The sequence below is a fragment of the Lemur catta genome, chromosome 16 (assembly GCF_020740605.2).
Source record: "Lemur catta isolate mLemCat1 chromosome 16, mLemCat1.pri, whole genome shotgun sequence".
NCBI lineage: Eukaryota > Metazoa > Chordata > Mammalia > Primates > Lemuridae > Lemur > Lemur catta.
In genome coordinates, this window is record NC_059143.1 from 22531819 (window position 1) to 22559199 (window position 27381).

The 27381-nt window shown below is 34.7% G+C and overlaps 1 protein-coding gene across 2 annotated transcripts; it reads right to left on the bottom strand.

The window, feature by feature from the left end:
• Positions 1-26869, bottom strand: DSC1 (desmocollin 1). Of its 2 annotated transcripts, none has more exons than XM_045527377.1 (16): positions 26807-26869; positions 23783-23867; positions 22355-22557; positions 21007-21126; positions 20005-20160; positions 17569-17713; positions 15420-15586; positions 14115-14249; positions 12539-12724; positions 10118-10377; positions 9823-9965; positions 4016-4228; positions 3346-3588; positions 1964-2085; positions 1081-1308; positions 1-198 (listed from the first exon to the last, which is right to left on the bottom strand). In XM_045527377.1, exons 1-16 carry the CDS (start codon positions 26867-26869, stop codon positions 1-3), a joined length of 2667 nt encoding a protein of 888 aa, XP_045383333.1. The 2 variants fall into 2 exon arrangements, with proteins under 2 accessions (XP_045383333.1, XP_045383334.1); XM_045527378.1 differs by lacking the exon at positions 1-198 and adding an exon at positions 290-325.
• Between the last annotated feature and the right edge of the window lie 512 nt (positions 26870-27381).

The window sequence follows — 27381 nt, forward strand, 5'->3', positions numbered from 1 at the left end:
TTATTTCTTTACGCATGTCTTTGCCAATGTCCTAAATTTGGGTTCCAGATGATCTAGAAACTCCAGCCCCTCTTCTTCCTGCCGATCGCTGCAACAGCCCACCGAGCCGGCCGCAGACCCTTTGCCTTCGTAGTTATAGGAACGAACGTAGTCTTCAGAATGTTTATGCTCCTCATCTTGTCCACACAGATACACCTTCTGTAGCAAAAGAGAGCACATTTTATTATTTTTTTAAAAACACCTAAACATATTAGCATAAAAATGATGTCTTTGATTTACCTTTTACTGTTTAATTTTTAACCAGAGTGTGTCCTCTAATGGATTCCTACATATAAAAAATGCACATGATTGGTCTGTATTATAGTCATTCTTAAAGTATAGCAAATAAACAAATGCTCCTAGTGAACACCATTTATGAAAATTAAGGCTACACATATAGCACAAACCTAACTTGTGGTTTCCCATTTGACCATAAGGTATGTAGAGTTGAAATTTTCCTCACATATTTGAGGAAAACCTATAGACTGTGATTCTTATATTTATGCATTATTATATATTAATAACTATGATAGCATAATATATTAAACTGGTTAGTATCAACCTATACTGATTAATCTGAACATAAAACAAAACTAGTGACTAACATACAAAATAAAAGCTTAACAATTGCTATCTAGTTGATTTTGGTAGCCAGGACTTCATAACCACACAGAGAACTCAAGTACACCAAAAAAATATTTATAAGTTATGATCCATTCATTCCTTTATAATAAATATTTCACTCCAGATGGTTTTCCTGATACTTTTTAGGGAAGAAGCTAAGAATCTATCAGTCTTTTAACTTTTCTAAATACATCTACATATGCCACTCCTAGATAAAGTTTTGTAAACCATATTTTAAAAGTAAACTTTAAAAGATCATTTTCCTCTTTGAATTTAGACCTGACATCCATATCTATGATGATTCAACGTTAAAAATATGAGTTCTAGGTGTATGAAGAGTAAAACTTGTGGGAAATCCTGATTTATAACTAGCATTTAACTTTCATGTAATGTGAGCTTGAAGACGGTGGAACTTACTTCGCCAAGCCGAGGCTGAGTGAAACTCTGCCAGTCCGTGTATGTGAATCTGCCGGTATCCGTTACTCCCTGCCCTGCTCCCTTGACGGACTCCAAGGTCTGATGTCCACCTCCTTTGACCATCTCAAAACTTTGCTGTGTTTTGATTCCCTGGCCACCAAGAGTCCCGACAGACATGCTTGTATCACAAATGTTAGATGTCTGCACGGGGAGTCTAATATTTGCTTCCTAAAAGTGAAGTGAGAATTACAAAATGAATAAATAAAATTGAAACTAACAGTTTGCTTTCATTTTTTTTCCCACTGTAGGCAAATCACTTACCTGCTGTGCCTCTCAGTTCCCTATATATAAAATCAGAACAATAGTATCATAGGTGTTATGGGTTCAATTGTGTCCCCTAAATACTCCTGTGTTGAAGTCCTAACCCCTAGGACCACAAAATGTGACCTTATTTGGAATTAGGGTCATTGTAGATGTAATCAGTCAAGATGAGGTCATGCTGGATTAGGCTGGGTCTCTAATCTAATATAATCAGTGTTCTTATAAAAAGGGAAATTTGGACACAGACATGCACACAGAGACAATGCATGTGATGATCTGATTTATGCTGCCATAAGCCAAGGCAACGCCAAAAGCTAGAAGAGAGTTCTGGAACAGATCCTACCCTAATTCCTTTAGAGGAAACATGGTTATGACCGCCCTAGCCCTACAATAGAATTGTGATGTTTAAATGATTTAAAACATCAGGGCTATTGGAAACTCTGCTTAGCATAGTAAGTGCTCGGTAAACATTAGCTGTTATATTATTGCTATTATTATGGAATAATCGAACTGTCATCATTGGTTCACCATCCAATTGAAAGGGAAGTGAAATCTGACTTACCATCACTTCTTCTCCAGGTCCTTCAGTGTTTGATACAATTAAATTTTGCTGGGCTACATCTTCTGGAAAACATTTCTTTACCGTTCTCTTAGCAGTAACACAGAAACATGTAAACAGAATACCTAAAAAATAAAAAAGTTTGAAGTAAATACAGCAGTATTTTTATGCTGGTGTACATTACATTATTTTTAATGATATTTTAAAAGTTTCTTTGTAAAACTTTTTAAAATTTATTTCAAAAATTGAGAGGTCTTTGGGTCATGCAATTTAAAATAGAACGGTAAAAAGTGTATATAAACTATCTCTGTCTTAAAGAGATAAATAATAGCTCTAGCTCCACATCCAGAATTAACTTATATGTGTTTTTTATTTCTTCTACATTGAAATGGTAACTTCATTTGACTGAAATTTAGGATAGCATTATTGGTATTTAAAATCATATGATATACACTTAAAGGGCTTCGAACAACAAACATTAGGCATAAATTCATTCAAGAAAGGCAATTACACAAAATTCATGTCTGGTTTTGAAAGTCTCCACTAAGTAATATAAGTGCTAAGAGGAATATCCAGTTTAACCTGAAACTCAAATCAATGAATTAGGACACAGTGAAGATTATGGGAAAAGTTTGTAAATGCAAATGCAATCTTTGCAATCAAGAAGTCTCAGAAAAGTTGAGAGAGAGAAGATGGGGGGAGCGAAGGGGGAAAGAAGGAGAGAGAAAGAAAAGAAAAAGAAAGACTGAAAAAGGAAGGAAGGAAGGAAGAGACTGGCTTAAGTGTGGACAACATTGCCATTACTTTTGCACCTCCAAGTAACCGTTTGCAGAATGAAAAATCTTAGCATCCTTTGCGTGGATTACTTTTCCTGGGTGCCTCATATGGCCATTTTCCACTCAGAGGAGTTTTTTTTACATTGTATGCTAAATCACTTTATTAATAATATGAAACACAAATATCTGAGCAAATTTTAGAACAACCTATTTTCACTAATTATTTTTATATTTATATATTCCGTAAATAAACTTGGCTGGTTAAAAAACTATAGTATTTTATATGAAAGGGAAACTTAATCTTATCTGACCTCTTCAATTTACATATGGAAAAATGAGTTCAAAGAAGAGGAAATGATTTACCTAATGTCTGACCGCTAATTATTGAAGAACTCAGGCTACCACCTCTGAAACTTACTTTAATCTCCCGTTACTGATAAGTTTCTTCTATGATTCAAGATCCCAAGTCATAAAGTAAATCCAAAATTTTTAAAAGGACACATTTGCCAAAGGCTATAAATATCACTGATTATAAAGAACTGTCATTTAAAAAATATTAGATAAAACTTCATCTAACCCATTCTAGATAATTACACTTAATATACTTACATAACAACAATGCAGAACCCAACACCATGGCAAGAATAGCCCATCTTCCAAGTATTACATTGGATAGTTTCACATCTCTCTCCCTTTTAGCAGTCATTCTACACTCAGATGGAGTCGTACAGTCACATACTCTCACTATTAACTCATGTTTTGCAGCTAAACCATGTCTGTCTTTTATTTGGATAGGCACATGATAATAGTCATAATCAAGATTTTGCCGTTGATGAAGAATGGCAGTTTTACCTAAGAGGAAAAAAGAGAGAATATATATTGATAGGACCTTTCAACAGCAATATTATTCCTACTTGGTATTCTTCTGGGAAAAATTAATTTAGAATACTCTAATGGTTCATATTTCTTTCTTAAAAATGATTTTGATTTCTCAGAAAACCTAGAAAAATAATTGATAATGTTTTATGCTCATATTAGTTGTTACTCAAGGGTTAACTTAAAATGGACATATGCTTTCTTAAAAGATATTCAGAACAAGAGTCTAAGCTTTACATAACTATATTAATTTTTTTAAAAGCAAATGATTATCTTTTTCTTAGGGTCAATAAAATAATTTCCTAAAATGAATATGTATTTATTATGGTAAACTAAAGTGAAAGTTAAGATCATCACCCGTCTTGAGTCCCTACTGATGACAAGATTTAAGATAATTACATACCATCCTTTTCTTGTAGAGTCCATAGTTTCCTGGCAGAATTATCCAGAAGGAATTGAAAAGGTGGGCCATTTTCAGGCCCATCTGGATCTACAGGTTCCAGAACAGCAAAATTCTTATCTTGCTGACAAATGGTCACTTCTTTTTCAATTTGTGGCGGGTGATCATTACTATCTTCCAAATGAACTACTAATGTCCCAGTGCAAGATCGGCCAACTAAGATAAATTACAAATAGGTTATTTCTTCACTTAAAAATGTGTTTATATTCAACAATTTATATAATACACAGTTGGCACCTGCTTTCTACTAGCTGTCTGAACTTGAATTTGCATATTGCATACATGCTTGCTGGATCTCAGACACCATTACTACGAAACAGTGACATGCCATTCTTCCTTGAAGATAGGGGGCAGGATCAAATGATCTCTTCAGGTGCTTTCCAAAACAAAAAGGTGTGAGATTGTTAGGAATGTCACTACAGAATGACTTGTTGAAAATAAAATTGGTTTCTTCCATCTTTCTTTATGAAGAGCATATATCACCCTCAGAATACAAAGCTTTTACATTTGGCCATCAACCACTCTCTCAGTTTCTTCTCCTTTTCCTCATGTACTTTTTGCTCAAACCTTACAAAACTTCTCATTAAATCCACTAGGTGCACTCCTGCCCGTCTGCTTTGGTATATTCTGTTGCCGCTGCCAGGAATACTTTCCTCCTCTTCTTTGCCAGATAAAATCCTATTATCTTCAAGAATCCACTCAGATACAATCTCCTCATGAAACTTGTTGTAACTTCTACAGACAACGGTAGCATATTCTACTGTTTCCTCAGAACCTTTTGCTCATACCTTGGCTCACATACTGAACTATGAACACAATAGTAACATAGTAACACAGTAAGTATTCCTCTTGACAGCCTAGTGATCCACCCAGTGTTTCTTGGCTGACTATAAATTAATATTAACACATTAAACATAATACAGTTACTATTTTTATACTTGAAAATTTTTAATTGAATAAGCCAGAAAAAAGTTTTCATCCCCACCTTAATGCAATTAATATGTTGTTGTTGTTGTTGTTGTTGTTGTTGCTGTTTTTAAGAGACAGGGTCTTTTTCTGCCCCCCAGGCTGGAGTGCAGTGGCATGATCATAGCCCACTGTAACCTTGAACTCCTGGACTCAAGGGATCCTCCTGAGTAACTGGGACTCCAAGTGCACGCCACCATGCCTGGCTAATTTACTTATTTTTTTTTTTAATTTATTTTTTAGAAATGGGGTCTCACTTTGTTGCCTGGCTGGTTTGGAACTCCTGGCCCCAAGAGATCCTCCTGTCTCAGCCTCCCAAAGCACTGGGATTATAAGCATGAGCCACCACGCCCAGCAATATGTTCTTGACAATAGGAACTGTCTCTTATTCATGTGTTCATTGCCACTATTATTAGCCTAAGATTTCACAAGTAACTCTCAATAAATATTTTTAATTAAAATAGTGCCCATTGTTTGTGTTTAAGAGATAATGAAGTTTAGAAACACGTTCAAATTCTACCATTTGTAAAAGGATAATAAACTATAGTAAATGGTAAGATAATGAAAATTGAAAGAAACAGAAAAGTAATTGATGCAGTTTCTCATTTTTTTTTTTTTTTTTTGCTTTGGATTCTGGTCTAAATTTTGAAACATATGTTGAATTTATCCTAAAGACTACTATAAATTCTATGCAAATATAATCCTTGTTTTTAGTTTGAGATAAGCCATACCACGCACTATATTTCAAGAAATTTTTTTTGTTGTTGAATAACTACAAAATTAATTTATTCAAAGTCACTTTTAAACTAATTATTTATATAAAGTAACTTCTGTAGATACCTATTTTAAAACTATATCTGAACAAGTTTTAAAATATCTAGAAGTAAAAAAATAGCTACTAGGAGAAGAAATGTGCAATAGCATATAAATATTTTGAGACTGCCAGAAAATAGGAAATAAATTTGAATAGAAGTAACAACTTTAAAATCAGCAGACTAACAAAGAAATGGGTAATGTAGAAAAATGTAAAGTAAAAGTAAAAATAAAAATGTGTGCTATGATTTCACCTTTTACAATTTCAGCAGTCTTTCTCTTTATGGAAAAATAGAAAGAAATCACACTTTAAAAATCTAATAAAATATGGCAACTATAGGAATACAAATCAAGATTCATTTAATACTACATTTAACCAACATTTATCACATAACTTACTATTTTGTATTACAGTCTCTGTTTTCATGTTGGTAAAAACAAAATGAAAGATGCTTGAAATTATTTCAGTGGATGGCAATCAAAGCCAGAGCTGAAAATAAAGTCTTAGAAGATTTCTAAAACTACAAGAGGCTGCTGGTAAGTTTTCACCTTACCTCTGAGAAATAGAGCCCAAAATAAGTAATTTTTGATAATAATTGAACATTGTGAAAAGGTCCTTGGGTACGTTGGCCTACTTCTAAACCCTACTTTAAGCACGTAAGCAAATGTAAAGGATCGATGAGTAAGGAATATCAAAATCACAGAGCTGGAAAGGACATGTTGGGTTAACTAAAATCCTCATAACACTGCAACAATGGGTACTCTGAAAAGCTATACACGTTCTAGATTATAGAATAGTGGCAAATTAACTACATTTCTCAGATAATTTATTTCTCTACTTCCCAGTTTGCAGTAACCGGAAGCTCACTGCATTATAAACCAGCCCACTCCATGTATATGGTTTTCAAATTAATTGCTAGAATGTTTTTAGATTCCTTCTTATTAAGCTACAATATGCCTCCTAATAATTTCTGACAATTTTTTAAATGTTCTTTGTGGGCTGTACACACAAAATGTTTACCACTTCCACATGGCAACCCTTATGTATTTGTTATTTTAAGACAATTCTTTTTACAGAAGTCAAAAATAAAGAAGCATTTAGTAGACTTTTAACCTCAATTTTCCATATTAAAACCAATTGTTCCAAGTGTCAATCATGCCCCCGGAATAGTGAAGGTCTTTGTAGGGAAATTTATAACATGGATCTAGAGATTCATGGAACTGATACAATAGATGAATGACAAATATCAGGATCTGCAAGAAGCACACATATGCCAAATTCTCTGCCAGGTGCTTTATAAAGGGTCCTCATAGAAAATTGAGCTCGCATGCAATCTAGTTAGGGGAACAGAATATATATGAGAAATAATGAAAGCATCCTTTTAAGAGAAAACACATCAAATGTGACAATTAACGTATTATTCCCAGTGCAGGAATACTTTGAAAGTATTGAGAGAAGAACTCAACAATGGAAATAATCACAGAAGTTGTTATTGCCATGCATTTGAAGAAGTTAAGGGACCTGAATTTCAGATGGGGAAATGCTACTGTAGGTGGAAGGTATATAAAGCAGTGCTTTCTAGGTTGACAGCAGGAAAGCCAGCCTTACCGACAAAGAGGATTGACACAAGAAACATAAAACAGTAAATTGGATTCTAGGAAAGATAAATAGACTACCTAGATCATCATCCCAAAATACTTATGGGCATCAAAACAAAATATTCATATATATATATGTGTATATATATATATATATATATATATATATATATATATAAATGGATTAAAGTTCAAAGAAAGAAAATCTTCATATCACCATATGGCTTTCCATTAAAATTTGTAAGATCCTTATTTTTATTTTTTCTTGAGTACATGCAGGTTATCTATAACCCTGGGACATAGCTTTGTACGGTCAAACTTTGTTTTTTATTTCCTTGTACCATGATCACTGTGCTTACAGACATCGTCTCTTAGCACCAAAAGGCAAAGCTAATTTTTTATGTTGTGTTCTCCATAATTTCCTCCCCTCCAAATAGTATCTCATTTTCCTTTCATCAAGTCTCTGCATTTCTGTGAACTCTCCTCTCTTCATCCTTTAATCTGGGCAACTCTGAACCGATCTCCACTTCTGATAATATCCACACAACCTTTTATGAGGAAGGTTTTCATACTATTGAACTTCTTATGAAAATATAATAATCCTTTAATTCACATCATGTGAAGACTTGACCTTATCTTATGATTCCTGGTTTCCATAGCAACTTGCCTAGTACTTGGAACTTAACAGAAATCAACATTTGAGGAATAAGCTAGTAATGTAAATGGCATGTTTGCCATCACGGTTGTGTTCTTCAATCATTTAGATTTCATTTTTACTCATAAAAGAACAGCAAATCACCCCGGATTATAGAATAGTTGCAAGTTTTAACTGCATTTCTCAGCTAATGTTTTCCCCCATTGTTTAGCAGGGTTTTTTTTTTTCCATAGCTATTGAAATAACTACATTAAAAGTATGTGTGAGAGTTATCAAGAGAAAATAAAGATCACGTGCAGGTGGTTAAGTAGTAGCGATATTTACATGTAGGTTTTCTTTTGGAGGAAGTTTCAGATTTTCAAAATCTAAATGTTTTGGGCTCATGGGAACAGTTCTTAAAACTGGTCACCTCACTAATTAGGATGTGCAACACATTATTTTCATTCCAAAGGCAAGAGGAAGGGGTCAAGGCTGAGAAAGAAGGTAAGAAAAAACCTAAATGGGGTAGAGTCATGTATGAATCAGCTTGCCCTTTCCATATAAATTGTAAGCAAGCGGCACCTTAACCCTTTTTGTCTCTCTTTTAGTAGATGTGGCTTCTGTTTTAAAACATAGAAAAATGTAGAAGTATAGCATCTGAGAAAACATCTGTACTTTATTATAAAATATCAAGGGACAAAATGAATAAACATGAAAATTATCACTACTTACTTTCAATTTGTGTTAATTTCCATGGAATTTGGTATATATTTATTCATACCCTTACTCATTCCTTCTAAAGAAATTCAATGATTCTATAGAAGAAAACTATGGCATTGCTGTGTCAGCGAGTTTGTTCTGAACATTCAGCAAATGTGGATAAAAACAGTGGAAACCTTCTTGGATTAGACAGAAGTCAAAAGAATACGTTGTGTTATAAGAGCCCAAGTTCATTTATCATTATTATTTTTGGCAGTTTGTCTCAAATGGATAACTATGTAATTGATATGACAAAATGAAATAGTGTAAATTTCATTTTTTATCACCCTCTTTTAATATCTATTTTGTGTACTTTTATGATGCATGCAATATATTAGCATAGCAGTACATGTATATAAACATATTAGCAAATGTTTTTAAGCATATTGATAAGTACATATTTAAATATGTATTAAAATGGTTTCCTGATAGGAGTATATGTTTAAAAGGGTTTCAAGGTCATGACTTTACTATAGTTGGAAGACATTCTTCACAGAATAAGGTCTAGTATTAACCTTGGAGAGAAACTGCAAACCACAGCAAAAGACTTGAGGCATTATTAGATCATTTCTTTAAGTAGGATAAATGATGCGTTCTTCATTAAGAGGAGCTGAGAACAAACCTGTCTTAAACCCAACTCCTTTAGGTAGGTTGAACCCTTTCAGCAGGTTCAAATCATAATAATCTAAACCTGTAATTCTGAAAAACATGGAGATCCCTCAGTACACCCCCTTTTCCTCAGCAGAAATTAAATAACATATAAGGTCTTCGAAACCTTAGACTTGAGCTATTCACCACCTCATAGTTTTGCATTACGGATGCACTGGAGCCTAAATTGGGTGGTGTCCAAGAAAAAGAGCAATAATAAGGCAAATATTGTTTGAAATAAATGTTGATCTGAAAATAAACAGATTTCACCCCAAGGTTTCTTAAAAATGTATCCTATAGTTATATTTTATTTCTAGAAAATGGCACTCACCTGCATCCATTGCAACGACTGAAAGATTGTATTGGTTGTTTTTTACAAATTTTGATTCTCTGTCTAATATTTTTAGAGTCCTCAAGTCGCCAGTGTGTTCGTTAATTTCAAACCAGTTATCTACATCATTGAACTTCTGATACCTAATTTTTAGAAATCAAATGTAAATGATCAAACCAAAGAGGGAACATAATCTTAAAATTTGTCATTTTGAAAAATACATAGAAATTTTCCTAAATTTAAAATCAACTTACATCACAATTAAAATTAAGGAGTTTTTTGAAAAGTAAGTTACCTTAAGCCTTCCCCACTGCGCGATTCTGGATCCAGCGCTTTGTATCCAAGGAGTTGTTGGCCAGCCGGGATGCCATCTCTACTCTGAATAACTTTTACTGGTGGATTGCATTCAGGGCCTTCGTCACTGTCTTTAACTTTAACAGTGACAGTTGTAGTGCACATTGTAGGAGTTTGTGAGTTTGCTGCTTTAGAGAACTGCGCTTCGTTAAGTACACCAACTTGTAAAACAACTTGGCGATTGACTTCATAGTTCAATGGCTGTTCAATAAGCATACTTTAATCAGTCAATATATAACATATGGAAGACTTATGATTTCAAGTTTTCATACAAAGGGAATATAATTTTTGTGTTAAAAATGTAACCAAAAGTTGAATCTAATGTAGTTAGACTATTAATTAGCTTCTTAAAATGACATCACTGTCAAATGCAAAATTGTTGACTTTAAAATTCAGCCAATTTTTCTTCTCACTTTATCTTCAGAAGACCCTGACTTCATTTTTTTCATTACAAGTTTAAATATTAGTAGAGATACAGGATAAGTGTTTGAAAAAAATTCAAATTATTTTATTAGTTATCATAAGGGGTAACAGCGTTAATTAAAGTTCTTCCAAGTATATAAAATACTTAGATAAAGATGTGGCTGTAACAGAGCAGTTACTCTAAGTATCTGAGTCAAAATATATAATGATATTATTTACCATCACCTTTTGAAAGCATGTTAGATTAGGGTCTGTTTAGTTCCTGATCAAACTGCTTGGTCCTAAACTGTGTAATTAGAAAGATCTAAAACAACAAACAGTTAAATGCTGAAAGAAAATCATGGGAAAAAAATCTGGAAAGCAAGGAGGGGGAAGAGGGGAGAAAGAAGGACGGGAAGGAAAGGGAAGGGGAGGGGAGGGGAGGGAAGGGAAAGAGGTAGATAAGGGACAGAGATCCCACCTTTCAACAGGATGGGTATCAAAAAATGGCCAAGGGACTGCCAGTCCCCTAAGGTCTGGTCTTAGATATGGGCTCAGCGTTACTCCCTCTGTAATGTAACTGGGATTACAAATGGGCTGAACGTTACTTCCACTGTATTCTATTGGTCAGAGCATACCGTTCTCCCCAAGCCAGATCCAAAGGTAGGTGACAGAGATCCCAGCCATTGACAGCAAATTTGTCAAACACCTGCCAAGGGACTGCCAGTTACTTAAGGTCTGGGCTTAGAAATGGAATCAATATTATTTCCACTGTATTCTATTGGTCAGAGCCATATATAGCAATTCTGAAAATATAGCAATTCTAAACAGTAGAATACAGTTGAAGGAATTCCCCACAGATCCAACAGTAGGGGACAGAGTATGGTGGAAGTAATCCCCCAGCCAGATCCAAAGGTAGGGGACAGAGATCCCAGCCATTGACAGCAAATTTGTCGAACACCTGCCAAGGGACTGCCAGTCTCTCAAGTTCTGGGCTTAGAAATGGGCTCAACCTTACTTCCACTGTAATGTAACTGGGATTACAAATGGACTCAACCTTACTTCCACTGTATTCTATTGGTCAGAGCACACTACTCTCCCCCTGCCAGATCCAAAGGTAGGGGACAGAGGTACCATCCCTTGACAGGAGGTGTGTCAAAGAACAGCCAAGGGACAGGGGAGGGGAGGGGAGGGGAGGGGAGGGGAGGGATGAGGCAATAAATAAGGGAAGAGAAGGGAAAGGTAGTACAATAAATAAAGGACATTTTCTAAAAATCTTATCAGGAAAACAATTTCTGCATAAAACTTCTAAGATCATATATTGTCTCCAAGAATTTAATGAGGGAAGATATGCAAGAAGTCAGTGATAATTATGGATAGATGGTCTCAAAAGGAATGAGGTCCAGTTAAAGTAATCATCCTTGGAGCCAGTAATTGCAATTAAATTTTAAAAATCCAAAAGTACTGGCCACCTGGAATATAGGGGGATTAATAGGAATAGCTACTGAATATTTAGTAGAATGATCTCCCTTATAAAATACATTATAGAGAGATAAAAGTAAAATATAATATGAACATGAAAGGAGTTGAAAAGTCAAGGTTTGATTTCAAATAGTGATTCTTCCATTTTTCTCTATTGTGTGTTCTTATAAAATAGAGATTTGAACAAGTGAGTGTCTAAGCCTCTGTTTAAAGCTAATATCTGATTTAGTAGTCAATAGTCAATATTTCTCTGCCTCGGTTTTCCTTATATATAGAACAATGAGTTTTGTATCTGACATGACTTTCCTATAAGAGAGAAAATGAGCATAGAATAATAGGAAACAAAAAGTTACATAAACCAATCAAATCATTTCAACTTTGCATTGCAATATTCTAGTCATATACATACAGGAATTATTTTTTTAATTCAATGAGTAAGTTAAAATGTTTTAAAATGCAGCTTGATTGCTTTGTTTACCTTGACAACACACAACACTGCTTCATTTGTATTTGGATCTGTGCTAATTTTGAAGTTTCCATTTTCATTTCCCTGCAAGATCTTGTACACAGCCTTTGAGTAAGGAGTGTTTGGCAAGTCATGGTCATGGACCTTCATTCGTAAAATCTCAACATCAATTCTGTTTTCTTCTACTTCTGTAACATACTGAAAAAAATTGCCTCTTATTATTATAAATTTACAGCTTTCACAAAGTGGTTTTTTTTTACTCTAAAACTTGTATTTAAAGAAAAAGAAAATAAAGTGGTGTGGAAATGGGCACTCATTGGGAAAGATTTTACAAATTTAATGCATCGCTTCTTCTTTCCTAAGCTGCTTCTTCATATCTTTTCCATCCTTCAAAGGCTACCTTATATCTTAACTCTTGTACTTCTCTGAGGTGATTTCCCTAATCATTCCAGCTCTTAGATGTGTCTCTTCTCTGAACCTGTACAATATTTATACTTCATTTCCAATTTTTAGACATAGTAAGCACTTAACAAATGCTTTGCATTAGTATATTAAACACTCAGTATTTGTAGATAATTATAGCATATATTAAATTCTTACTTCTGGATGACTGGTTTTCTACCAACGGTTTGAAATTTACTTCCGATTCACGGGCAAACTCTTTAAGGGAAAAGTTGTCGCTTTTTTGAGAAATGAAATCACATCCTCCCCTCCAAAAAAGAAAGATGGTTATAAAAGCATAAGATATTAAAAGACTAAAAAGTGGTAAATCAGAATTTGCTACAGATGTAAGGTGAATTCCTAGAAAGATGATAGACACTGGAACCTAACAGATCTAGATTCAAATCCTGGTTATTCCTTGTACATGGTCTATATGTGTGAGATCTTGGGAAGTTACTTGACAGAACTTCCATTAACTCATAGGAAAGATGAGGATTATAAGGATTAATGCAGAAAATTACGTGAATGTGCCTATCACTATACTTGTAGGTTTTTCCTTTTTTGATTTGTACTCTGGTGTAGATTAATCAAAAAATGGAAGATTATTCATCAAAAGTTCAGGAAAGGAGAACCATCTCCTGGAGGTATCATCATAAATACATATATTGTTTACTGCCTAGGGGAACGTTTTCTCATGTATGATACAAGAAGGGCTTGCATGGGGTGGTGGTGGGCTAGTCTGTACTACTGACCCCACGGTAGGACAGTTGAGCAGAGAATATTAAGCTAGCCTCTTTTTCCTCTTAAGAAGTAGAAACATAAAGGACACCAGGGGGAAGGCCTCTTCTCCTTCACCCCATAAAAGGAATTTAAATCCAAGGAATAGAGCTTAACAACCAAGAAACCACTGGGCACATGAACTGTGTCAAGGGCTAAGAAGTCCATCAGTAACCAAGAGCATGGTTATTTTCCTAGCATCCAGAAATAACTGACATTTCAATTATTTTTACAGAAGGCATATTTTTCTCCCTATGTTATTTGTAGCTGTTTAAATCAAAATGTGTGATCTCGCAGAACTACCAAACTCTACATTTGGCTTTTGAAAAGGTAAATGAATCTAGATGAATGAATACAGACAGGTACTCACAGAAGTTTCTGTGAAATATGGTGCATTGTCATTTTCATCCGCAAGTGAAATAGTAATTGTTCCTGTATTAAATAAACCAAAAGGTTGGCCTCCCATGTCTCGCACTTCCATTATTAGCTGGTAGGTATCACATTTCTGAAAAAAAAGGGAAAGGATATATTTGAGGAACACTTCTATTTCCTATAACTTGCAATTCTCATAGCCATTGTTTAGGCTATGATTATTTTACAAATACTCTTTTATATATATATAAAAATATATATATATATTTTAAAAAAACCATAAATACAAGTACAGAACAAGAGATTGGCCAACCAGTACAGTGAGAAGCTGATATGTCCAATACAACATTTCACAATTTAAAGCCGCTTTATTTATAATTGCCCAAACATGAAAGCAACCAAGATGTCCTTCAGTAGGCAAATGGATAAATAAACTGGTAAGTCCAGACAATGAAATATTATTCAGTGCTAAAAAGAAATGAGCTATCAAGCCATGGAAAGACCTGTAAGGAATTTAAATGCATATTGCTAAGTGAAAGAAACCAATCTGAAAAAGCTACATACTGTATGATTCCAACTATATGACATTCTGGAAAAGGCAAAACTATGGAGAGAGGAAAAAGATCAGTAGTTTCCAAGAGTTAGGGAGGAGGAAGGGATGACTAGGTAGAGCACAGACGATTTTTAGGTCAGTGAAACTACTCTGTGTGATACTATAATGCTGGATACATGTCATTACACATTTGTCCAAACCCATAGAATGTACAGCACCAAGAGTGAACCCTAACATAAAATACGTAAACACAGACTTTGGGTGATAATGAAGTGTCAATGTCAGTTCATCAATTGTAACAAATGTACCACTGTGATGCAGGATGTTGCTAGTAAAGGAGGCTGTGGGTGTTGGGGGACAGGGGGTATATAGGAACTGTCTGTACTTTCCACTCAATTTTGCCATGAACCCAAAACTGCTCCAACAAAATTTATTAATTTTTTAAAAATTACACATATTGAAGTCAAATAAATGTATTTTTATAAAACAAAAATAAAATAAATATAAAGCAATTTTAGCATCAACAGATCAAATCAGGTCATTGATCTCAAGTGTGACCTTGTCTAATACCTTGTACTTTCCCAACATCTCTGTAGGGACAAAGGAAGTCTCCAGGGAAGCCCTAACCACAGCACACAGAAGCATATTTAGAGACGAGGCCACCGTGGCCGTTTTGTAACTTATCTTGGGAGTTCATTCTCAGTTTAAATATAGTTTAAAGACTGGAAAATTAATTAATGAATTTATTACTTCTCTATCCAGGAAAGGTGTAGTTGTGGTGATGACACCTGTATCTGGATGTACAGAGAAATGCTTTGGATGATCTGGGATTTGCTGCAAGATTTTATATTTCAGACGAGTATGTAGGGTGTCAGGTTCATCGAGGTCTATGGCAGTCACTTGTCCAACTGAAGTTCCTGTTTAGATAAATCCAATATTGTCAAAAATTTTAAATTTATAATTTAATTATAAACAAAAGTAAAATCAAGGCATTGCTGTGGCAAATTCTCCCAAAAAGCACAAGTAGTTTTACAGATAAGTTGAGGAATGTGTAAATGCTCTCCCAAACTTCTCCAAGGCCCCCTTACTTGGGAACTTAAATTAGATTGCTACTGTGAGTTTCCACCCTACCGTTGGGAATAGTAGTTTTCAAATTCTTTCCCCAACCCACCGTCCCAGTTCATGGACTATTTTTGGATGGGACCTTTTTTATGTACCGTGTTTCTTTTATAGCCCAACTTGATAGCATTGATCAGAGAAATAGCACATCTTTGCATATGATAACAAAGATTTTATGGTTTTATAGATTCATAAATGTGCTGGATTATTAATACATGCAAGTCATTATTAGTATATGCAAAACACAAACATTATGCATAGTCTGAGTATCATTTGGACAAGTTTCAGGGCCCAGTCATGAGAGTATTCGAAATGTTGCTTTAACAATCCACTTATTGTGAGAGAGTAATGTTATGTGTATGTACGTACATGGCAACGGAATGGAGGAGGCCACAAGAACTAACAACATATCTTGCAAATTTTAAAAATAAACTAGACAGTGCTGTTATGCCCCTTGGTAAGCCTAGGTCACAATCTTGGCTGCATATAGCATTAAATCGGTTTAATTCTTTTTTCAATTTGTTTGGAAGGTATGCCAAGAAAAGTATATGTTGTTATAAATCAGTGTTTCTACACCATGACATATTTCTGGGTCCTTGAAAATGTATTGAAACTTTATAAAGATTCAAATTATATGTTGTTGTATAAATGCACCTGTGACACATCCTTACATGGTAAAAATAGAGAATATAAACAGCATTTGTCGGTTGTGTATTCAGATTCATTGTGGATTAATCTAACTAGTTAGTAACTTTATGTATCAGTTAGCTACCTTCTATATGTGCATAGCAAGATGAGCACTAAAAAGTTTGCCTTTGAAAATTGTATGATCTTATAGGACTAGAAAGTTCTATATAGTATATCCTTGAAAATCAAGCATTTTACAATGTTCTACATGATTGTTTTTAAGACATTAATGAGGAATTCGATTGAAGCAAAAAAATCTAGTGTTTTCCTAAAATTGCCATCATACTAGATAACTGATTACAAGCTTAGGCTAAAATGGAAGTTAATATCCAACAGTCATGTAATTAAGAGAATTCAGAAAAGCAACACCGATATAAGATTTCAATAAAAACTAGTACTTCACATATGTAGCCTAGAAAAGTAAAACCTTTTGAATTTTAAATGTTTGTTAGAAAAATATCCCTTGACATCATAAAATGGACATTCTCACATTTTTTGTTATAACAGTCTCCTTTGGAATATTTTCCTTACTTAGAAGAGAAGGTTGAAGTTTTTCTACATGTAGCCTTTCTCATCTCCTTAGATAAATAATTTTAAAAACAATGAATAAATCAATGAAAAAATAATCTGTCATTTTGCTGGAAGATAAAATGGTTTTTGGCCCACTTATAACTCCCTTGTTATATTCTCTACAAATTCCTGGCTAGTCCCTTCTATATTGGACAACTAGTTTCTCCCAATGGAAAACCTGAGCAACTCTCCCTCCACTACAGACTTTCTAAGCATGCACATGTAAACCAAACACAAACTTCAACAACAACCTCAAATAACTATTGCCAGAATTATAAAGTCATGATATAAAAGGTAAACTGTGTGAATTTTTATCTTTTGAATATGCTTCAATTTAAGAAAATTTGCTCAGGGTAATTTAAAACCCTTCATAGTGATGTCATATAAAATAGGAAAAAATGTATATGTTATCAGAAATACCAAAGAAAAGCATGAAATGCAATGATAAAATTAAACCTTCTTAATTATAATACTTATCATCAAATAATCTTAGCTATCATACCATTATGGAATGTGAACTTACCAGATCGGCAATTTTCAGGCACATCAAAAATGGTCAGTTTGTTTTCAAAATACGGGGCATTATCATTATCATCTTCGACTTTGATTAAAAAAGGGAGTGGATACTCCGGTGCATAACCATCTGCGGTTGTTGCATAGCCGTATAGCTGAAAGTAAGAAAAACACCATCAACTTGTTCTCAAATGACAAAGTATGCACAAAAGGAAGCCTAGCAGTGGGGGAAAATGTAACATTTAGAAAATCATCCAGAAAGGTATCTGTAACCAAGAAATGATGCAATAGAGAGATAACACACAGGCACATCTATGCCCGCCATATGGCTTCCATCCCCTCTCAGCGTTCTCATTCTTCTCCCAGCAAGTCCCAGCACTCCAAGCACCATGCACTCCCGATGTCCTCTGGATTAACAGCATGCTGTTCTACTTGTTAGAATGCATGTAGTCTTTCCTAGTTACGTTAATAACAAGCATTTGTAACAGTTCATAAAAAATACGATACTATTTATTTATAGATTTATATATGTATAAATATACATCACAATTATTTCTGGGTGATTCAACTATGGGTTCTTTTCTCTATTTATCTGAATGTTCTCATTTTAATGCCAATTCCATCTTAACCATGAATGGTATCAGAAGACAAAGGGGTAATTCTGAAGGGAAAATTGTGCAAAGGCCTCACTTTTAGCATACATTCCAAATGATTTTACTCATTTTCCTTTAAAAATTTGTTTTAAAAATAGCAATGTAACTTATTTTTGAGACTCTTCTCTCTCATTGCCTCTGGCAATGATCACAGTAAGAAGCAAAGATAGAGAACAGGTTGACAAACAGGACTCTCAAATGATCTCTCAGCAGAATAGAAAATGAAGTGTGTATTGCAACATACAGAGTAGGCAGCTTTTTATTTCTCTATGAAAGTAGCTTCTAGTATTAGATCTTTTCTTCCTGTGAAGAAGCTGTAAAAACAGCAAAGAAGTTATATACTCTCTATCAATTATTTATTTTGTTTATGGATAGAAAGATCCAAATTATTGCAACAGTGCTTAGTTTGCCTCTCCTGTAAGAGTTTGTGTACACTATTTTTTAAGTAGCAATTTTATATTATTAGGAGTAAAATATATTTACTCTAGAGAATTTGTGGGGGAATATGAAATTATAAAAACATGTCACTATAACCCATCATTTATTTTGTATTTAATTATGGAATGTCTAAAGCAGAAAATTTATATTGTTTCAAAAATTTCACTACCTTATAGAGTGCTTTGGTGAACAACCTTAGGATAGAGTCCAGTCTCCTTAGTATGAATTTTAAGGTCTTTCACACTTTGGTCTTTACCTACCTCTCTCTAGCTTCGAATTTCACACTCTTCCTTAGCATCAAGCTACACACCAGCCGGGGTTTGTTGTTGCTGCTGTTGTTGTTGTTGATTTCTTTTTACCAAGTAAATCTTTCTGTTGTGGATGTCTCTGCCTGGAACACTTAGCTACCCACCTTTCTTCCCTCCAATTTTTAACGTCTTCCACAGCTGCCTTTGTGTGGACAACAACTCCTACTCATCTTTTATGTCTGCTAAGATATTACTCTCTGTATTGGCCAATTATGAGACAAGTTTTTCTTTTATACACTCCTTTAGCAGAGAACTTTACTATACTCTCTTATAATTCAAGACAATTAGCACTTAACTGGTTTCATTCACCATCATCCCCAAAATCCATTGTGAATTTCTTTTTCATATCAGATTATACATCAGAACACCAAAGAGATGTGTAAAATTTGAAACATATAAACAAAAATGGACTTGCTTTATAGAAGAGTTACAATTGCTATTGGGTAGGATAAGCTAGAATAAGATAAACTGGTAAATTTGTTCTGGATTACTAAAGAAATAAAATGGTACCCAGGGATCTCATTGCTGAAGAACAGAGAGAGAGAAAGAAAAGAAGCACAGTGCTATCAAGGGTCTAAAGCAGATCCAACCCTTATATACTTAGACTTTGGATGACTGGGCCCCATCCCAGAACAATTAAATTAGAATTTCTGGGCATGGACCTAAGCATCAGTACTTTTTTAAAATTCTCATGTGATTTATAATATACAGCCATGGTTGAGAACAATTGAGCTATTTTATTATAAAAAACTTAAAACTCAGTAAAACTCTTTGTTGTTTCCCCAGGATTCTACATATCAAAATCTGTCCTTTAAAATTATGCCATGGTAATATTTTCTACACTTTCAGTCCACATTTACATCCTTTATTTTATATACTGTCTTTCTCTATCAGTGGCACCAATTGAAATTAGAAATTTATATTGCACATGAATAATATTTTAAATATTGTATCAAATATTTGATTCTTATGCAAACAAGCAGAATTGAAAATATTAACAAACCAATATAAAGATATAATTCTGAATTAATATTTCAGTAATCCTACCGAAAAGTGATCATATTGCTCACGGTCAACACTTCGTGTACAAAAGATATCCCCAGTGTCTTTCTCTATGAAGAACAAATTGAAGGGCTCCTTGTCCACGCCAGGTCCACTTAAGGAGTAAAAGATGGTGTAGTTTTGGGCAGCATCAGATTGGATCTACAGTGACAATTTAGGAATAGAACAAATACATCATGATAAATATCTTCAATTTAACCTCTTGTGACAGTTTATTTTTCATCACTTTCTCTCTTTCCCACTTACCTATTCTTTCTTTCTTCTACTTATCTACCCTCCATCTCCCACATTTCCAAATACTTATTTGTATTTTGCAATGTGGAAAGCCACACATTCTGTCATTTATGTCATCCCAACTTTTTTTGTTATTTGCATATTTATAAAATTTGTGGAGTAATATACCTTACAATTCCTATTTAGTCTTACTTTTACATAAGTATAGTAATAGTTCAGTGACTTTGAATTATTTGGAATTGAAAATCATGTGATTAAAAATAATAGAAGTAATACAACTTTCCTTCCACAATTAATTCTTCAAGAATCGCATAATTTCAAAACTGACCTGTGTTTGCATTACAACAATGTGACAGTAAGACAATCTTGCTTGGTAAACAGAAATATTGGCTATTTTTTTTAAGGATAAATGTTAATTTAAGTGAGAGTTGAATAATGCAAAATCTGTAGGCTACCTTCTGTACATGAGTGCTAAAAAGTCTAGCATAATATTCAGGTGAATTTGAAGGTAGACCTGAGAGCATCAGAAACTCAAAATATAAAACTTCTTTCTAAATGCCTAAGTATGACTTATTGAAGAAAATGATAAAATACGCTGGATCACTTCTATGTGACTCCAGTTCTGGTGAACAGATGTCCTTACATGTACCAATAGTTTAAAGCCCTGATTCAATATACTGTGCAATTCAAATGGAAAGTTTTAGCAACGAAAAAATCTCTAACACATATAAAATCAAATGAGATGAAATGTACCTGCTGAATGTGTTGTGGAAATGGCCCCAGTGAGTTCTCCATCAGTGAACATGGAATAGGAGCCCATCGTCTCTTGCTGCGCTTGAGTGCTGTGTCTTCGGCATGTCTCTTCTTAAGGGCCTATATTTGATGAGAAATAAAAAACATAGCATAGCTTATCATTCTTGGAACTGCAATTTTTCACACATACATCAACACGGAGAAAATAAGTAAGGCTTATACATAATATCATGGATAATACCCAAAGCATTTCTATTTATAACACACACACACACACACACATACACACACACACACAAAAAAAAAAAACCTCAGACTGCATTATATCCCCCAGTTCCACCTAATTCCGGCTTTAATTAACCAACAAGAAATGCATAGGGCATTGGGAAAGATGCCACCTTCAGAAGGTACAGACCCCCCCTAAAATAGATAACCCATTAATAAATATTTAAGAATTGATTTTATTCCACTAGGAATGGTGTAACCAAAATCTGTTAAAACACTCGCTACAGTACAACCATTTATATACCCATATAAAGATACAGGTCAGATTTGTTCAAGTATACTTTATTTTATATAATGTAGAGACTCTTTACAATTTGGATATCAAATATTTTGTAAGCCTTAAGCATATTCTAAATTCAGTGGAGTTCTCGTAATCAAAAGGAACTTAGCTGTCAAATCCTCTTATAAATTGAATCGCTTATTAATAACTTATTTTATAAGACTGAATCATTGGGCTGAGTTCGATTAAAGTGAGGTGTGAATTTCAGCAACCTTTTCTCTTCTGCTCCCTGAAGCAATCACCAGCACTCACAGCAAGAAAATGAGCCTAAACTCAAACAATCCTGTGGACTGGTCACACCTCCACTCTTTGAAGAGAGGTACACATAGGATTTTAGATTAAGATGAGAGTAAGCTTTAGACTATCTCTTCTCCTTTTTAAAGAGACACTCAGACCCACAGTCAGTTGGGAGAGAGCCACACGCAGGGTGGTGTGCCATTTCTCCAGTTGCAATCACTTTTCTCTTGAGTTTTAGACCCGCCCCTGACTTGTCCTGGTTCCTGGGGTTGGTTGCTCCTATTGCCACACCTGAAAACACTCTCTGAAGCCTTTGATATTCTTACTTTGCTCCCTGGCTACAGAGTTGTTCATTTTATACAATTAAGTTAATAGCTCTACCACTCCTTAACGCTGTAGTCTTTATTTATATCAATTACAAGTGGAAAAGACAAACAAATGATCATTGACGAACAATGATTTCGACCTGAAAGGAAGTATATGAAATGAAAGACTCTTTGTAAGCAGATTAATATACTCAGCAACTTAAGTCCTTGCCTATTATACCTTGTTGTCTCTTGCTGACAGTACAACTTCTATCTCTTTTTGTTCCTGTCTCTGACTGTCCGAGAGAAAAATGGAAAACCTCTTCCTTTCAGAAGACAAAATGAGGTCACGTGTTGTGTAAATTGAGCCATCTTCTAGAATTCGGAAGGCAGGGTCACTGGACAGGATTAGGCTGGCCGACTTGAGACACTCCTCCAGATTCACTGCAGGGGAGAAAAGGCACAGCAATTTGTCAGATGAAACAGGAATAGAACAAGTTTTACAGGAATGACAACCAAGAATCAGTGCATGAGAAACAGAAGAGGGAAGTTATACTCTGAATGTGATGCTATTCTAAAACTTAGAACACTTATGAAAATTACATAAATTAATGGAATCACATTTTCCACCACTTTTATCATAAATTAATTTAAGAAATAAAATATTTTCCTAGTGCCACTGGATTTATTCTCATTACTTTTAACTCTGATTTATGGGTTTGTGTGTGCATTTAAGTAGTATAACTATATGATGTCGGTAGATTTTGAACTTGTTTGTAATAATTTTTGATAGTTAAAATGATCTTGCCACAAATAAACCTAGTCTATTCTTAAGTAATATTTCTCAGTAATATTGCAAATAATCCCTCTGTAATACCTTTTGGAGGTTTAATAAAAGCCAATGATTAACATGCATTGTGGTTGTCAAAATATTTACTTTATAGATTCATATTTAACATATTTAGTGTATTTATTATGTGCATTTAGAGTGTAGACTGTTTATATTAATTTAAAACCTTAGAGTACTGGGCAAAATAGTGTCTGTCTCAGAAAAGATACTACTTCTGTATTCAAGGTGCATTTTTCTAAATGTGAACTCAAAGCCAATGAAAAGCTTTGATGAAAACAATGTTACCTTTGGACTCAGAACAACCAACCTATACTCCAGGAATGCCTGTGGTAGTAAGACCCACTGAAATTTTGATTGCTTTCACAAGCTATTCTGTGAAATATATCACATCCATTCTTGGTAAATAATTGTTCATTGTAATCAATCTCAAGTACAAATTTTATTTGGGATATTTAACTTTTGATACATCCATTTTGTGTTTAATCAATTAAAGAATCTTGGCTTTGGAATTTTGGCAGCAGATTAGTTTATAGTAGTTAAAATATGTTTCTGGTGTTGGTGTCTTGCTTTGTTTGAACTAAACTAAGATAATTTAGCCCTCTGATGTTTGCTAATTTTTCTGGCAAGAAAAGTATACAACTAACTTTGGAATTTTAATTATTTTTAACTACTACCAAAAAACAAGTAGCCTATCTTTTGTTGTATGTCCAATTTTAATGCCAAGTAGCTGCTATGTGGCTTTTATCCCAAACTGTACAAGAGCAGCCTAAAGCTAAATGTAACAAGTTACAACTAAAAATTCTTAATGTAGTTTCTTACCTCTGCCTACAAGTGTTTCACCCTGAAGACGAGAAGGAACTCGAAGAGAAATTTTCTGACAAGCATTGCAAAATAGTATTAGAACCTCAAAAGAAAGAAAAAAAATCAGGAATTACATTGGATCATAAATTCTCAAAATACAATTTTGTCTTATTGACAAAAATGTTGTCAATTTTGAAAACAAATTAATCTTTTAATCCCTTATTTTTTTCATGTTCATTTTCAAAGGAACCAGAAAAGACAATGGCATAAGGGACATCACTACCATTTAGTATGTATCAAAAAATTAAGTGAACAGTAGTTCTTAGGACTTAAATCATTGTATCATTGTAAGAAAATGTGTTACAAACCATTGGCTTTATATGTAGGCTATATATCTCTAAGACCATTAATAAATGTCATTCTGATTTTTTAGCATGAAGAAAGTACTTAGCTCTAGAATACAATAATCACATATCTATAATAATTCTCAAACCATCAGTTTCACTATTTGAGGGTATAGCTGATGAAATCTAAAAAATATTTGAGCCTTTTTTAAATTCATAAGAGTAATGCCTATATAAATATTCATGATTTCAAATCACTTTTTCAGACTGACTTGGCAAAATCATCAAAGTTGAAATGATCTCAAATTACATAACTAGTCTAACAAGAAATATATTTCAAAATATAGATAGTAGTTTTCAAATGGGTAAAGATTTATAATTAACGACATAACTATTGTTTTTAAAGGCTAGGTAGTTCAAAGAAGAAAGATACTATCAAAAAATAAAAAAAAGCTAGCATTTCAAAGGTATCTATAAGTGAAAAACATATCTTACTTCTTTTTCTTGGCATTTTCTGTTAATTTGCTTTTTATTCCCTTTATCAAAATTACTGCTTTTAATTATTTAAATATAAAGTAGAGCAGAGCTAGATTTCCCAGAAACACATCAGCCAGTTTTATGATCAATTTCTCTCTGAAGACATTTCTAGAGTTATTGGACCCATATATTTGTGAGCAGGAAAGAGAAGGACATGCACTTCTTTTCCAACTCGAGTCTATTGGATATATTGTAATAGCCTTTTTAAATAGTTTGTAATTTTATAAATTTCTGTCTGGCAGACAATATGAAGAGCTGGAATTTTAAAAGTCAGACTTGTGTTCAGTTTTAATTTAAATAACCACCTTTTAAAACGTGAGACATTCTCCTTTATTTGACTTTTTAAAATGTGTTCTTCCCTAATGCCAGGAAATGCACTAAATTATATGTAAAGAACTTTCTGAGCATAAAGCATTCCATTAGTAGTGGTCTAAATATGTAATGTGGAAATAGTATTTTGTAATTAGGAATTTATTTATATACATACATACATATATACCTATATATGCATATACCTGTACATACACCTATATATGTATGTATATATACAGCCATGTATCACTTAATAAGGGGGATATGTTCTGAGAACTGCCTTGTTAGGTGATTTCTCATTGTGTGAACATCATAGAGTGCACTTACACAAACCTAGATGGTAGAGCCTACACCACACCTAGGCTATATGGTAGAGCCTATCACTCCTAGGCCACAAACCTGCACAGCATGTTACTGTACTGAATACTGCTGGCAATTGTAACACAATTAGTAGTATCAATAAATAGTAAGAATGTATGTATCTAAATATATTTAAACATAGAAAAGGTAGAATAAAAATACAGTCATAAAAGATAAAAAATGGTACACTTGTATAGGGCAGTTCCATTATGATCTTATGTGATCACTGTTGTATACATAGTCCATAATTGACTGAAAAGTTGTTATGCAGTGCATGACTACACACACACACACACAACATTCTTGACATTCTCACAGGATATACATCCACACTCCCACTCCTACGCTCATCTTCTTTTCTCCCCGTCCTGGATCCCACCTGGATGGTCCTCCCTGTGCAGTCAGAGCCACTGAAGGTTTCTACTCATTAACACTTACTATTCCAGTCTTGAGAGGAAATCAGCAGCTAAGTGATTTAGAGGGAATTGGGGTCAGACACCCTTTTAGCCAGTATGGGGGGCAGTAATGAATGGGCAGGGCAAGATGGATCAAGGGATGCTGGACAGGGCAGGAATCAAAAGCAAGATAAATCTGGCTGAAATCCCTTGGAAAATTTGTACCACATTTGACCTAACTAATACCAACTCAAGATGGTCTGACTTCTCTCCTCCTCAAACAGTTATGGGTTGATAAGTTGACCTGCATCATATACATGGAAAACGTGTTCATTTCCCATACAGTAAAACCTTCAAATTCTGAACATACAATTTGAAGCTAAAATATTTTGCTAAACAAAAAAAAAAAAAGAGGAAATTCACAGCTCAGAAATGCCAGATGGAGATGTGGGACAATTCCCCTCTTTTCCCCTCTCCACCAGAGAAAATATAGTATCATATACACAGTTCTAAAGTTATTAAAAACCCAAGCGGAAGCCAAGTTAATGGTATTTTCAATGACTGTCACACTTTTATTATTTTTCTTAAGTTAAAATACTTGCTTAACTAAGAGTTTTGTCCTTTCTCTTGGCCCTTCCTGGTAAAATTTAAAAAGTCCTGGATAATTTGCAAACTCACCAAGAATCCTTTTCCTCTTTTTGCAGCTCGGTGGAACTATGCTAAATAACATGCACATGCACTTATGTAATGACTAGTAGCAAAAGCAAATCTCAGAACCTTCTGGGCTGAATGCCTAAGGAATGAATTCATTTCACCACTCCTTAGAAAAACACTGCAGTAGCATCCAACACGGGGATCCCCTTCTAAAACTTTAACATCCTGGCAGTGGGTGCTTGAGAAGTAAGCCAAACACTTCCCATCCTGGATCCCAGATCTCTCAACTCTTCCCTGAACTGTCCTTCGATCTGTTTTGGTTTTCCCAGTCTGTCTCCTCTGCCTCCCATCCCCACCCAGAGCCTCTTTTGAACCCAAGCTGCAAGGAGGAAGCAGGTAGCAACATGCTTGAATTCCCTAATCCTTTGGTTGTTACTCACCAGGAGAGAGAAAAGGAGCTGCTTACAGAAGATGCTCCCTGGGGCAGCGGAGGCCACAGCCATCAGAAGCAGTCCCAGTGGCCAGGGACGGTGACCAGAGAATAGGGCAGCCTGGGACGCACAGGGCGGCTAAGCAGATGCTGGCACTTGGGCAGGATATGCTGCTGCCACCTTGGCGCAGCTGCGCTTGGTTTGGAAGAGAGTCAGGAGGCAAGAGATAAACGATGGGAGGAGGAGCAACAGGAGAATTGCTTTCCCCCTATTCCCTGGCCCGTATCCTCCTTCCAGTTCAATTACCTCTGAATCCAAAGAGGTTTTCCTACAAGTGAGGAGGGTGGGGTACAAGACACCCCAAAACCTAGTCACTAGCTCCTCCTCACAGCAGCTTTCAAAATTTCTCCTGCCACTTAACACATAGGCAGAAGCAGGAGGGAACACCCTCCATCCTCAGCCCTCCTCCCTTCCCCCCCGGGTTGATGCTGTGAAGTCCTCCCCGGTTATTACCCACTCCCACAGCCTCCCCTCCTTCTTGGCCTTATTAACCTGTCTTGCCCCCGGGTACAAACATGAACTGT